Source organism: Terrapene carolina, unplaced genomic scaffold, assembly GCF_002925995.2.
Source record: "Terrapene carolina triunguis isolate 2854851 unplaced genomic scaffold, T_m_triunguis-2.0 Scaffold32773, whole genome shotgun sequence".
Taxonomy (NCBI): domain Eukaryota; kingdom Metazoa; phylum Chordata; order Testudines; family Emydidae; genus Terrapene; species Terrapene triunguis.
The window spans coordinates 1-14,424 of NW_020697124.1; the positions used below are offsets into that span (position 1 = coordinate 1).

At 55.0% G+C, this 14,424-nt stretch overlaps 2 protein-coding genes across 2 annotated transcripts; one reads left to right on the forward strand and one right to left on the reverse strand.

Annotated features, from left to right (window-relative positions):
* The first annotated feature begins 1,680 nt into the window (after positions 1-1,680).
* Positions 1,681-6,419, forward strand: NAXE (NAD(P)HX epimerase). The gene is made up of 5 exons (XM_026663161.2): positions 1,681-2,158; positions 2,632-2,742; positions 3,896-4,009; positions 4,948-5,095; positions 5,916-6,419. The coding sequence occupies exons 1-5, from the start codon at positions 2,027-2,029 to the stop codon at positions 6,116-6,118; spliced, it is 708 nt and encodes a 235-aa protein (XP_026518946.1). The 5' UTR covers positions 1,681-2,026; the 3' UTR covers positions 6,119-6,419.
* Positions 6,420-6,445: 26 nt separating this feature from the next.
* Positions 6,446-14,358, reverse strand: GPATCH4 (G-patch domain containing 4). Its single transcript, XM_026663160.2, has 7 exons — positions 14,205-14,358; positions 13,372-13,445; positions 12,531-12,623; positions 11,117-11,224; positions 9,443-9,546; positions 8,533-8,583; positions 6,446-7,848 (listed from the first exon to the last, which is right to left on the reverse strand). The coding sequence occupies exons 1-7, from the start codon at positions 14,281-14,283 to the stop codon at positions 7,437-7,439; spliced, it is 921 nt and encodes a 306-aa protein (XP_026518945.1). The 5' UTR covers positions 14,284-14,358; the 3' UTR covers positions 6,446-7,436.
* Between the last annotated feature and the right edge of the window lie 66 nt (positions 14,359-14,424).

Below are 14,424 nucleotides of genomic sequence, written 5' to 3' on the forward strand. Positions count from 1 at the left end.
TAGGGGGAGGGGGCTGCAGCGGAGGAGAGGGGAAATGGGGGGCTGTAGGGGGAGGGGGCTGCAGCGGAGGAGAGGGGAAATGAGGGGCTGTAGGGGAGGAGGGGGGGAATGGGGCGGGAGGGGGAGGGGGTGCTGCAGGGCACCAGGAGAGGAGCTGAGGGAGGTGGTTGGACTGCAGGGGGTGGGGAAAGGAAGAAGGGTAGTGGGGGCTTCTGCAGGGACCTGGGGCACCTTTCTGGGATGGGGAATAGCCCATTTGTCGGGACTGAGAGGAGGGGGAGGGGGTGTCTATAGGTGGTTGCTAAGTGGAGAGAAAAAGTCTTAAAATTAATTTAAAATAGGGAGAATCAGAGGATGAAAACACCCGTCTGCACCTGTGCAGTGTGATTCTCTCTCCGTCCTCACCCCTGGGCCCCGAGTAACCCCCGCTCCCTGCCTTTTTAAATTGCCTTTGACTTTGCTTTTACAGTTTGGTAAAACACACTCCCAGCCCTGAGGCACTAAAGCTCCCTGCAGATCAGTGGCCTGGCTTCAGCACTGGGGGGAAAGAGAAGGCCTAGACTAGCCCATCTGACCTTTGGGTGCCTTCGTCACCTGAGAGGGGCGATGCCCCTTGAGACAGTGGCTCCCTGGAACAGCTTATTGCTGCTATGAGAGGGAATGTAAAAGGGTAACCGGAGCAGCACCTGGATCTCGGCGGGGTTAGGACGGGATTCGACACACACCTCAGTACGAGTGGCATTTAGCACGGGCATTCCACCGCCTTCTGAAGCCCGACGGTTGCCAGGGCCAGGATGCTGATCTGATTTCCAGAGTCAAGCGGTCAGGGCTGGCAGGGCCAGAGACAGGTGGCCGGAATGGCTGGATCAGTGATTATGACACGGTCAGGCTGGAGGTGCAAAACTTCACGAGCGTCGGTGAATCAGTGCTCTGATCTGGCGTGGCAAATCTGGCGTCCCGTGAAGGAAACAGACGTGTGTGTTCCCGCGGGGGGTTGTTAATTAGAGTTGGTCAATACATGGAATTCGTATCCCACGGGAAATGCCAAGACTTCGTTTTTAACCCAAATAGAAATCTTGGCCTTTTTTTGCAAAATGAAATATTCCAAAATATTTCCTGTGGCCCTCCTTGAAACATTTTGTGTTCTCACAAACATTTGATTCAATTTGTACGTTTTCATATAAAAGTGGAAAGGGTAAAGTTCAAAGGAAATGCTTTGATCACTTCCCAGGCAAAATATCAGCGTCAGTACATTCCCACAGAATACTCCGATGTCTCTGAATCAGCATTTTTCCCAACAGAAAAACGTTTGATGGTGGAGATCCCGAGGAAGATAGGCAGGATGTAAAACAGGAGAGATTGCGAGTGAACCAGGGATGGTGGATGATACTTGCGGTGATTGGGATGTTGGAGCTGTTACATGTGTAACTTACGGCCTGGCTTCACTGCAGAATTAGCTGGAGGAGGGGTCGGCAATCGGCGGCACGCGACCTGATTTTTAGTGGCACTCTGCTGCCAGCTGGGGTCCCGGCCGCCGGCCCCGCTCAGCCCGCTGCCAGCCTGGACGGACGGAACCCCAGGCCGGCAGCGGGCTGAGCGGGGCCAGCGGACGGGACCCCGGCTGGCAGGAGCCGGCAGACGGGCACACCACTTCTCAAAGGTTGCCGACCCCTGCGCTGGAGTGATCTGCGACTCCTCTCGAGTCAGCCTCGCTGAAGTGAGAGCAGCCACAGTGCAAAATAACCCTTGGCCATGCGGGTGCTGCTCGCTCATGGGTGGTGCAAAGTCTGCTGGGCTCCTTAGCGCTGCGGGGAGCTGAACTGCTATCTTGAATTCTTTCCCAGTGCCTTGTGGGAGATCTTGCCTGTCCTTTCGGGCTGCCCGGGGGGAATTGCGGGACGGTCCTGGAGGACTAGCTGCTCTCGAGTGGCGGTGTGAGCCGGGTGGTCGTGTTAGCTGCTGAGAGGCAGCACCTGTGCTAACGGCCGCGAAGACGAGCCGTTCAATCACACACGCCCGGTGGCTCATGTCGTTTGCGTCTCCTCTCAGCCAGGAGGAAGCACAAGCCATCGATCAAGAGCTCTTCACGGAGTACAAGTTCAGCGTCGACCAACTCACGGAGCTGGCGGGGCTGAGCTGTGCGACGGCCATTGCCAAGGTGAGCACTGCACACCTGGATTCCCCCTGCTCTCGGGGAGCCCCGCCCGTCCCGATCCAGCCATGATCTTCCAGGGAGGGGAGGGAGCTCTGTGCAGGGCCGGACCCAGAGTTGTAAATGAGGTTCTTAGATCAGTGTGCCCTGGAACGCAGCTTCCCGGGTTTATAAGGCTGTATCTGCCATCCCAGAGCACGAGACTATACACAGCAGGATCATCTCTCTCTCTCTCACACGTGCGCATGCAGGCCACTGTAATGCAGCCACCTCTGGGGTGGAGGCCGCCAGCTAGGCAGCATGACAGCGTGCATTGTTATCCAGACTTTTGGCAAGCAGCACAGATACCTTGGAGGTGGCGTTATCGGCACATCTGTCTGTGGTCGGTTACAGGGCTCCGATCCCTGCCACCCCTAACTGTGTTTCTACGAATGGTCTGTTGTGCTGTTTACCGAAGCCTGTTCTTTTCTCCCCCCCAGGCCTATCCGCCCAGCTCCTTCACCAAAAGCCCACCCACGGTGCTGATCGTCTGTGGCCCGGGGAATAACGGCGGGGACGGCTTGGTCTGTGCCAGGCACCTGAAGATGTTTGTGAGTAGTGCTGGCAATATGTCTGGAGACTTAAGTCCTCTCTGCCCAGAGCAGATACAGCAAAGGCAGCAGCCGAGCAAGCGTCCTTCACGCGTATACGCTCATGCAGGAGTGAGCCAGACGATGCCTGGGAACCTCCCTGCTCCATTCAGATCTTAGCTGAGATGTTCCTTAGGGGGTGTGACGAAGTGGGACTGTTCTTAATGTTTCCTCTGAATACTGTGTGGGTGCCTCAGTTTCCCCTATGCATTTTTTAAGTCTCCAGTGTGCATAAATGGCCGACAATCGGTCTCCTAGCAACAAATGGCCAGGGCCCTTCCCCCTTGCAAGGAAATAGCTAAAGGTGAACAAAGAGATCAGGTAACCTCCTGGCCTGGGAAAGAGACAAAGGCCAGAAAGGAGGGGCTGCAGGGGGTTTCAGTTTGGAGCTGTCTGGGGACTAGGAGTGAGGGCAGACGTGGGTGTCTGGCTCGCTGTGCCCCAGAATGGGCCTGGCTGAGGGGTCCCGTTCGCTGTACCTACAAGCTCTGTTTTAGACTGTGTTCCTGTCATCTAATAAACCTCTGTTTTACTGGCTGGCTGAGAGTCACGTCTGACTGCGAAGTGGGGGTGCAGGACCCTCTGGCTTCCCCAGGACCCCGCCTGGGCGGACTCGCTGTGGGAAGCGCAAGGTCAGACCCAGGAAGGTGAAGCCGTGTAAGCTTCTTGCCCTGAAGACAGTCTGCTCTGAGGGAGAGGAGGCTCCCCAAAGTCCTGACTGGCTTTGTGGGGAGCAGTTCCAGAGCATCGCCCGGGGACTCCGTGACAGGGGGCCCGTTCCTTTAGGACGGACCAGCCTCCCTTCCTCGCATACGGATTTTTCAGTGAGCAGCCCTGGGTGAAGTTCTGCCAACGCGCTGCGGCAGGTGCAGCTGTTTACCTCGGCCCTGGGCACAAGGGTGTAGCTCTGGACGGGAGAGGGAACTAGGAGAGAGGAGGTGCTTTGGGGAACCATAGGGACAGAGAGGAGGCTGAAGTGTGTGGTGTTTGTTTGACCTGATACATCCAAGCCCCAGGCAGGTGACACTAGCTGTGGGTCTGTGCTGGGAATCAGCCCATTCATAAGCCCCGTGACCACACTGGAGCATCGCCTGGAATTGTTCTGTCCCTGCAGGGCTACGAGCCGAGCGTGCATTACCCCAAGCGGCCCGGCAAAGCTCTGTTTGAAGGGTTGACGACTCAGTGCCAGAAGATGGACATTCCCTTTCTCTCGGAGTTCCCGTCGGAGGTAGGGTGCGTGGAATATCCAGCATTGTTACTTTCGTGCTGTCTTGGTCCATTTCATGGCTTCAGTTGTATACGCCTCACTGCACAAAATAGGGGAGAGAGGCTCACGTGCCAGACGCAGACCAAGGGTTAATTTCCTTGTCTAGGTTCGATTCTGAAGCCTCTTGTGATGGCCTAGTCTGACTTCCTGTAGCCAGGTTAAATCATTAATATTCACCAAGTGCTTTGGGATCTCAAGGAAGAAGGGGAAGCGAGGTGTCAAAGGGGAAAGGCTACAGGATGGAGCGTCTTTTTGTCCTGGGTTTGTACAGCACCTAACACGCTGGGGAGCTGCTCCATGACGGGGCTCTCAGGCACCACTGCAGAACCAATAAATCCAGTTAAAGTGGAAATGAGCAATGTGGGTTTATTACTTGTTCATGGGCATCTCTGTGGTGCTTATCGCCACAGCGTCTGGGCGTCCCCTGTATCTCTGACAAATGTACCTGGGGCTGCCACCCAATTATCTGCAGAGCAGGGAGCGTGTGTGTAAATGACTGGGCTCTGTTACGCTGGTGTGAATCAGGAGTCACTCCACTGAAGTCAGTGCGTTTAGACTGGGGTAGCCGTGTTCTCTTTCTACAAAGATACGGGGCTTGATCCTCCTCTCCCGTACCCCAGTCTAACTTCAGTGGACCGGCTCCTGCTTTACACACGTCTGAGGTTAGAATAAGGCCCTTTGTATGTAGCTTGTCACCCCGGATTTACCTGGCTTGAGCTCAGCCACCCCAGTGTAAATCGATGCAGTTACTCCGGATTTACACCAGTCTGAGACCAGGATCTGGCCCAGCTGGAACTTGAGGCTATTCCTTGCCTAGATATGTTCCGTAGTGTGCATGTGCCAGGGTGGGGGGGGTGGGATCCTGCTGTTTTAATCTCTTGACCCCCGTTTGCCTGCAGGCCATGCTGATTGATGAGTTGTATGGCTTGGTGGTGGATGCTATTTTCGGGTTCAGCTTCAAGGGAGCCGTGCGGGAACCTTTCGGCAACATCCTCAGGACCTTGGAGCAAGTCACCGTCCCCATCGCCAGCATCGATATCCCCTCCGGTTCGTTCCATCCCATCCCGGCGCTGCCCATGCTCTTTGGCATCCGTTCACTTTTCTCTCTTGATCACATTGGCTGCATCAGCAGGGTCGTTATGTTCCTAGTGGGCCTCTAAGGTCCTGGTGACACGCTGAGCTTTGCAGCAATGTCACTGGTCGGGACAGCAGAGGACCTGCTGGGTTATCCCAGGCTTCTGCTGTGAAGATTTGTACTATCGATTTAAACTCACTGGGCCAGCCCAATCCCAGTGGCCAGTGCCGGAGGCTTCAGGGGAAGGTAACTGTCTCTACCCCAGTAACACACTTGGGCAGTGCTGGTAGGGCAGGGAAAGGAAGAATTCCTTCTTGACCGTTGCCGGCTTGTGCCCTGTGAGTGAATTCACAAGCTGGCTTTATGTTGCGTCAGCCGGGATTTGCTTTGTCAGCCATCTTGTTAGTCAGCATGAGGTTCTTGTGTTGAACTGGGACTCAGGAAAAGTGGGTTCAAGTCCCAGCTCCATGTGACCGTGGGCAGATCTCTCCGTGCCTCAATTCCCCAGCTGTAAAATAGGGGTAAATACTTTTTCTCCCCCTCCCCCCCTTCTGCAGCACCTAGCCCTGATCTCAGCTGTGGTTTCTAGGTGTTCCCTAATGCACGGAAGAGACATTCTGGGAGGTGTTACAGCACCGTAGATTGGTGAGAAGGAGAATTGAGCCTGGCGTATTCCGTGGGGAACTAGTAACGCTCTTATGATTGACATCAGGGAAGCTCTTCAGACGTGGGAGGGAGTTTGCCTGGAGTGGGACTTACTTGGCTAACGGGCTCCCCCTTGTTTTTTTTCAGGCTGGGACGTGGAGAAAGGCAGCCCCGACGGCCTCCAGCCCGACATGCTCATTTCTCTCACTGCCCCCAAGAAAGCAGCGCTGCATTTTGCTGGCCGCTATCACTTCCTGGGGGGTAGGTTTGTGCCACTGGCTCTGCAGCAAAAATACTCGCTTAATCTGCCGCCCTACCCCGAGACTGACTGCGTCCTGCAGTTACCCTAGCCGGGGCCAGGCAGGATTGGCTTTAGCCAAAATCTGTCTGGGGGCGATTTGATTGTGAAGCAGAGACAAGCCCTGCCCAGTGTTTGACTGAATCAAGCAGGTGTTGGGGGGGTGGGGAGCATTGCTAGTTAGTAGGGGTGAGGCCTAGCTGTGCTGCACAAGTAGGGCCTGGTTCTGCAAAGCGCCTTTGACTTGCGTTGATCTCACGGGTGGGGGCGCTCAGCACCTCGTTTGGTGCTAGGAAATCCCCGGCATAGCTCTGCCTGGCGCGTGCAAAGCCAGCTGTGGTCAGCACACGTGTGCTGGGTCTGACCCAGTGCCCTTTGTCGTCGGCGGGAGGCTTTGGATCAGAACCAAAGGGTTAAAGTTCATTAAAAGGGGGGGCGTGGATTTGTTGGGAGTTACAGGTGGGTCTAGAAACGAAGCTCTGACGTGAACTCTGTTTAATATACTACACACGGAAGGGCCTGCGTTCCATGGGCTTTACAGCTGTAGCCACCGCTGATGTGTATATAAAATCCACCTTGTTTTTTCTCTGCAATAAAAGATTTATTGACACTAAAAATCTCTCTGCATTGGCCTTTCCTTCCCTCTCTTCTCATCTGACCCATGCTGCAAACATACAGCGGGTGAAACCCTGGCCCCGTGAAGTCCGCAGCAAAACTCCCACCGCCACTACTGGGGTTTCAACCCCTCATGGGACGCAACAGCCAGAAACGGGATGCAAAAGCTGGAGAATTGAGTTATTCACAAGTGGCGTGATCAGCTGATTCCCTTGCAGGGCAGAGCCGTGTTCAGTGGTTGTGATCAGTGCTGTGAGGGGTATTTTTAGTCTCCTCTTTGCTCCGCCTTGTCCGGGGTCAAAGGGTTTGTCTACACAGCACGTTACTGTGCGGTGAACCTGCTGCGCAGTAACATCCCGTGTGGACGCTGCTGCAATGCACTGAAAGTGCCTCACGCAGTAACCTGCTGTGTGGACAAGCCCTAAGAGCATCTGCTTCCGGCTGGGCTCCAGCAGCATCAGGGTTAGATCCTGGAGGAGGAAAAACCCCCACCCCGGCTATAAACTCCCCAGTGGCTCTTTTCCAGCAGTCGGACACTAGCCATGTCTTTCCACCCACGTACTTGTGCACAGAGCGGCCCCCTTGGGTAAGAGGGCCGGCCCGTTAACCCCTGCAGCCAAAGCGGGGGTGGGAAACGTGGGCTAAAGCGCGGTTGCTGAGTGACTGGGAAGAGGCCCCGCAGCAGGAGATGAATGTGCGGCGGGTTCATAGCAGGCCGGAGGGTGGCACCCCCCTCAAACAGGATGAGCCCCCATTCACTGCCCCTTCCTCTTTTTCTTCTTTTTGGCCCTTTCCCTGCGGCTGTCCTGGTCCGTCTTCCCCTCAGGCTGCTCCCTTGAGTCCGGCAACTCGCTCTCCAAACCCTTCGCCACTTTCCCCTTCTCTTTCTTTTTCTTCTTCCTCCTCTTCCTGGCCCGCCTCTCCTCCTCCTCCTCGGCACAACCCCCCCTCTCTTTGGATCTCTTCCGCTTTTTCTTCTTGGCTTTCTGCCGCCTCTCAGCCGGGTTGCTGTTTTCCGGGGCCGAGGCACCCGCCACTGCCTCCTGCTGACGCTCTGGGGCGCCGCCTCTCTGCTCCTCCTTCTGGCTGTACTTAGCCAGGAAGGCTTGCTCTTGCTCCTCGAGCCGGGCCAGCTTGGCACTCATGGTCAGACCGTGACGGGCTCCCCTGGGAAGAACGCACCGGACAGGGCAGGTTAACGACGGCCTGAGAAGAGATCGTGCCTAGGCCAGGGAGACCTGCGACCGCCCTCTCGTAAGTCAGCCCTGCAATGTATCCTCCCCGCTTCCACTGCAGTTGCATCCGACAGACTCTCAGCTGGATACTGGCTGGTGCCTTGGGATGCTGGGGACTAGGGGGTGCGTGAGCCAAACCCCCCTTCCTTGGGCCTGAACTGGACTCCAGCCATCCCCCCCTCTGACTCCTGGGTCGGGCTAGCAAAGCAGGAGGGCCAAGTGTCGGAGGGGTTAGAACAGGTCCTGCTGGCAGGGCCTCCTTGTTAGCAGGGAGCCGGGGCAATGTGCCGCTAGGGGGCAGAGCATAGGGTCTGAGCTCCAGCCCCACGCTCCCACCGCACTCAGAGGCGGGGACGGGTTCCTGAGATGTGGAATCAAACAGAACCAGCCCCCCAGCTCAGCCTGCTCTGAATAGCCCCCAGCCTGGGACGCTACACTCCAGGAGCCTTAAAAGTCCACCTGAGCTGCAGGAAAGGTAGGTCATTCAGTGGAACTCTCCCCCCCCATGCTGGATAAATGGAAGGCACCGGGGCTGGAAGGGATCCTGGTGCAAATGAGGAAGGGGGAGGAGGTGGCGTTCCGAGCCGGCACTAGCCATGTCTTTCCGCCCACTTACTTGTGCGCAGTGCGGCCGCCGCAGGCTCGGACCAGCTCCTCATCCGTCAGCCTGGGGGAGAGAGACAAGAGAGTTGGCAGCAGGGATCACTGGGGTGCTAACTGCTAAAGGGGTCGCGCGCTGCAGTGCTTCTGTAGGCCGAGCTGTATAGCCAAGGGATGACACCGCCGCCTGCGATATGCATAAGGCAACAGCTGGGGAGAGATTCCCCCAGTGGAAACCAGGCGTTTCCGGTTTTCCAGTTGTCCCCAGGACTGAATGAATTAGTCAGAGGCTGGCTGGAGGGTGGGGAAGGCCACCAGAGCTGGGGTGGGGGTAAACAGGGTGTGCTCCCCAGTGCTGTTCTATTCAGCGGGCCCACATTCTGTGTCCTACCCCGTCCCTACCACATGGGGCACTAGACAGAGACAGCTGCTCACCTACCCCTCACGGTGCTTGCAAGTCCCAGCGAGGAGGGGAGAACTGGCTATTTCGCTCCTAGGGTGCCACCGAGAAGCCAAGTCCACCACTCCCCTGGAGAAATGGTTCAGTCCCCGAGCAAACCCTGAGCTCTCCGGCAAGTCGGGGTGGGGAGGAAGACCCAGCAGGGATCTTGCCCCCCCGCTCCCCTTGCATGTGGCACAAGGACTCCTCCTGCACTGCTGGGGACAGACGGTGGGGGGAACGACAGCTCTAACACAATGGAGATCAACTAGCCGTGGGACGACACAGCAGTCACAGGGACTACTGCAGAATCCGATCACAGAGTAGGACTGCCCCTCCCCCAACCTCCTTGGGGTACAGGCTGTTCTCACAGGATCTGGCCCTCTGAGCAGAGATGTGTCCCGTGGCTGGTGTCTTTAGCACATGGCCCAGCCCAGTGGCTCAGAACAGCTGCTCCCTGCCCCCCCACGCCTGGCTGGGCACTTACTTCCTAACACTGGACAGGTCCAATTTCTCCTCCTCGTCCTCGCTGCTCTCCGAGGTGGAAACCTGCTTCGTTGGCTCCTCCCCTCCTGCTGTCAGCGTTGCCGCCTGGGACGGAGACAGGTGCAGTCAGAAGTCACCGTGCTGGAGACACCCCCACCACCCCACGGTCCGTGCTGCAGGTGTAGGGGAAGCTAGTGGGAGGGTTGGGGGAGCAGGGTCTGTGTTAGTCCAGAGAGGTAGCGTTGCAGATTAGATTGAAAGTCAGGACTCCTGGGTTCTATCCCCAGCTCTGCCTCTCTGGGTAGCCTTGGACACAAGTGATGGCCTCTTTCTGGGCCTCAGTTTCCCCATCCCCACATCTATGCACAATTCAAGAAGGGCGGTGAGAAACTGGAGAGGGTACAGAGAAGAGCCGCGAGAATGATTAAAGGATTAGAAAATGTCCCATACAGTGATTGAGCTGCTTGAGTCTACGTATTTAGTTTAACAGAGAGAAGGGCAAGGGGTGACTTGATCACAGTCTATACGTATCTGCATGGGGAACAAATACTGAATCACGGGCTCTTCCATCTAGCAGAGGAAGGTCTAAGATGAGCCAACGGCTGGAAGCTGAAGCTAGACAAGCTCAGACTGGAAATAAGGTGTACCTTTTGAACAGAGAGAGTCATTACCCACTGGGACGATTTACCAAGGGGCGTGGTAGATTCTCCATCACTGGCAGTTTTTAAATCAAGATGGGATGTTTTTTCCAGAAGATCTGCCCTAGCAATGACTTTGGGGCAGTTCTCTGGCCTGGGTTATCCAGGTGGTCAGACTAGACAATCACAGTGGTCCCGTCTGGCCTGGGAATCTACGAAATGCTCCACTACCCCCTCTTGAGGGATGAGCACAGGGGTGTGAGGAGGTAGCGCTCTATATGGCGGCAGCGGCGGGGGAGGGATAGCTCAGTGGTTTGAGCATTGGCCTGCTAAACCTAGGGTTGTGAGCTCAATCCTTGAGGGGGCCATTTAGGGATCTGGGGCAAAAATCTGTCAGGGACAGTACATGGTCCTGCTGTGAAGGCAGGGGACTGGACTCGACTCGATGACCTTTCAAGGTCCCTTCCAGTTCTATGAGAGAGATATATCTCCATGTAATGTGTGTCATTAGCCCCAGTATCTAGGCCACATTCCCCTCCACGCAGCTTCAGCTGGATACACTATTCTTCTTACTGTCCCTAAACTGTACAGTGTTGCAGGGCAGGTGTCAAAACAGCTGTGTGCCTGACCCCAGAGTCAGCTGCATTTCAGCACAGGGAACATGATCCCCATGCACCGTTGCTATGTGCTGTCAGACTTCTGCCCTGTTTTACCCCAGAGGCAGCAGCATTTCAGAGCTCAATGAGTGAACCCTATGCTCCATCCTTATACGCTGTCCAGCTACGCTCCACCCCAGAGGGGGCTGCATTTCAACACTGGGTGGGCAATCCCTGCACAGCGTCACTATGCGCTGCCAGACAGTTGGCTCGTTTCACTCCCAAGGTGGCTGCAGTTCAGCAGTGGCTGAAGCATGTGTGTAGTTGTGGGATCTTTCAGGATAGAAGGCACTACAGAAATGCAAGACGTTAGAGCCGACAGCACAGGAGCCTGTCTGCAGCGACGGGGAATCCCGAACACCGACCCGCGCGTCCTATTACCTTCACAAAGCGGCCGTACAGCATGCTCCTGGCACTGGGTGCTTTGCGGGGCTTCTTGTTGCTGATTTCCCCGTCCTGCTCAGAGAGCTTTTTCATTTGGACGCCATCCTAGGAGATTTAAACAGGCATCGTGTGAACAGCCAGAACTCATGACAGGCCACTAGCTAGTTTAATTACGTGCTCCATATTTCACACTTACATACGGTTAATCATAGAACCGTAGAAGTGCAGGACTGGACGGGACCTCAAGAGGTCATCTAGTCCCGTCCCTTGCACTCACGGCAGGACTATGTAATAACCAGACCATTCCTGACAGGTGTTTGTATTCGTATCTGTATTGCAGTACTGCCTAGGAGCCCTGGCCCAGGGCCCCATGGTGCTAGGCGCTGTACAAACACAGAGCAAAGAAACAGTCTCCGTCCCAAAGAGCTTCCAATCTAAGTACGAGACAGGAGATGACCGGTGGATACTCTCAGATGGGGGGGCGGGGGAAGGGAGACGATGAGACAATACTGCTCAGTAACATAGACACCGGCTGCCTAACAGTTCTGGAGTTTTTCTGTTAGCATCACGGCAAAGGAGAGCGTTCAATCTCAAATCACTTTGCCAAGGTGGCTCGGTATCATCGGCTCTGTTTTAGAGATTGCGTGCCTCAGTTTCCCAGAGGGAGAACACCATGCCCGAGCCAGCACAGCACTGCGGCAAAAAGAGAAAGCCGGTGTCCTGCCACCCAGCCCAGTACCTTTCCACATGAGACCCTTGGACCAGTGAGCAGAAATAAAGAAAGAATCAACTGTAATGTTTTTCCTGATCACTGGTCCAAGGATGGTCTTGTGGTTAAGGTACAGGTGAGGCCTCAGGACTCCTGGATTCTACACTCCCAGCTCTGGCACTGTGACCCTGGACAAATCACAGCACCTCTCTGTGCCTCAGTTTCCCCATCCTTAAAAAGGGGGTGACTATAGTGATCCCCCTTTGTAAAGCCCAGCGTCTCGTCAGATCAGGCCCGTGACGCACGGTCCTTAAGAACATCTGTGACAGTCACCACCAGTACTGAACCAGGGATCTCCCGAGCGAAAATCACGAGTCATTACAGATTGAGCTAAGGAGCCAGGGTCTGTAGCAAGGGGCTGTAACAGACACCTAGCGTCAGAGGACTGGCCACAGAGGGAGACACACACTGAGCGGCGAGTTGCGGGAGCTCTATTCATTATAGCTTTGGCCAGGGAAAACACCCAAAGCGCTTTTGGAGAAGTGAGCAGGGTCCGGCTTTGTTCTGGGAGGGCGTCTCCTATACAACCACGTCTGTAGCCTGGCGTCGGCCGCTCTTTGTCAATCCCATCCAGCTCTTAGCACTTAGATCAAGACGTCCAGGCCTCCCTGATCCCCCCCAACCCCTAATCTCCCCCTTTACCTGCCCAGCCTCCACCGAGATGTTCGCAGCCGACTTGTTGAAGAGGTGATCCCACCAATGGAAAGTGAACTGCTCTGCTGGGTCGTGACCCACCTGGGTTGGAAAAGAAAGGGTTTAAAAAACCCTGCCTTGCTCCCCTTCAGGATCTGCTGATCCAACACGGCTGTCGGGATCCTTCCCAACCCAGTCAGGCTCTACGTCCTCCTTTATTTACAAAGCACAGAGCTTTTGCAAGTGTGGGACATTCAAGGAGCTTGAGGCGTATGCGTGTGCAAGGGAGGGCCCTGGGCTGGCAATGGGGTGGGACAGCTCAGGCCAGGGGGAAGCCAGTTTAAAGCCAACCTCATCTGTTGGCCTAGCAGGGGCTGGGGGAGCAGCCGAGGCGGCAGAATCAGCTCTGGGAGGGAAGGCAGCAGAGAGAAGGAGCAGCTGATTCTCTTTTGCCAATCCAGAAGCAGCGCTGATGGAATGGCATCAGGTTCGGCCACGAGAGCCTTTGAAAGATAGGAATAAAGGGAGCCCAGAGAGGGCCTTCATCACCTCAATCTCCCACACACACACACCAAAAGAAGTCTTGAAGGGGAGAAAAATAAGACAAACCTACAATTTCAACAAGCCTGCCCCACTAGGAATTGGGCTGAGACCCATCAACCTCATTCCATGCAGGCCCAAGGAGCAGCCAGATGGCAAACGAGCAGGATCTAAACAGCTTATTCGCAGTCCCCAGGGTCATCCAGCCCCCAGAGCATTCCACCTATGTATAAGGCCAAGGGGGCACCGCACTATACAGCCTAGATGTACTGATGATAAGTTTTGCTTGTATAGACCAGGTCTTCCTTACCCCAGCTGTGTCGCATTTCACTTTCACTTTGATGGCTTCAGAGATGCCGTTCTCTCGTTTCCCCAGCCCTTTGCCTAGAGAGAGCACAGCAAGATAAATGCAGGACTTCCCTCACGTTAATGGCTCCTGGAGGGGTCGTAGGTGGGGATCGAACCCACAACCTCTTGATCCAAAAACACAAGCCCCAGCTTCTTAAGCTGAAAGACTAGCCAGCAACAGAACCATAAACCTCTTACATGGTTCAGGCACTAGAAGGGGACAAAGCTCCAACAAGCCCCTTGCATGGAAATGGAAAACCCAGTGCAAGCAAGAGACACAATATTGTGAGCACAAGAATCACCAGATTGGATCAGTACTGAGATCCTTCTAACCCACTGATCTGTGCCCAACAGTGGCCAGCACCAGCTGCTTCAGAAGAGAGTGCGAGAAACCCTTCACTATTGGGATAACCTGTTCCGGAGCAAGGTTTCCTCCTGACCCTCATAAATCAGAGATTGTCTTAAACCCTGAAGCATGAGGTTTAATATCCCTTCAAAAAATTCTATCATTGACTTATTATAATTTTGGCCATTCTTATTGTCTACCTACACACTCAATCCCTCGTTGAAGCTGGGCCTCAATGACATCTTGTGGTAAGGGGTTCTGCAGTCCAATGGCACATTGTACGAACAAATTATTTGCATGTATCAGTTTTGAATGTGCCATGTTTCAATTGTATTGACTATCCCCTGGTCCTTGTGTTGGGAGACAGGGAGCAAAGGAGCTCCCGATCCACCTCCTCCAGATCAATCATTATTTTGTGCACCTGATTTTTGGATGCATCAAGTCCGTACCTTGTTTCCAGCCGTGCCTCTGTAACTGCTGCTCTGCAAACGTCATCCCCCCGGTCTTGTTCTTGGGAGCGCCGTTCATGATGGACTCTGGTTGCTACCGGTAGTCTAAAGCTTGATGCTACTTGAACCCTGCAGCTTCCAGGCCTCCCTGTGCATCACTCTATCGTAGGAAGGTGGCACATAATTACACATGCTGAAATGATCATTTGCATTGAGCAGC

Bases quoted from the DNA above. Each gene is read 5' to 3' on its own strand.
- GPATCH4 (XM_026663160.2), bottom strand. From the start codon at position 14,283: ATGAACGGCGCTCCCAAGAACAAGACCGGGGGGATGACGTTTGCAGAG. The intron at 12,624-13,371 runs GTAAGGAAGACC...TTTCCAACCCAG, and splicing joins TGAAATGCGACACAGCTGGG to GTGGGTCACGACCCAGCAGA. The intron at 9,547-11,116 runs GTAATAGGACGC...TCTCCGTCCCAG, and splicing joins TGTACGGCCGCTTTGTGAAG to GCGGCAACGCTGACAGCAGG.
- NAXE (XM_026663161.2), top strand. From the start codon at position 2,027: ATGTCGTTTGCGTCTCCTCTCAGCCAGGAGGAAGCACAAGCCATCGAT. The intron at 2,743-3,895 runs GTGAGTAGTGCT...CTGTCCCTGCAG, and splicing joins CCAGGCACCTGAAGATGTTT to GGCTACGAGCCGAGCGTGCA. The intron at 5,096-5,915 runs GTTCGTTCCATC...GTTTTTTTTCAG, and splicing joins CAGCATCGATATCCCCTCCG to GCTGGGACGTGGAGAAAGGC.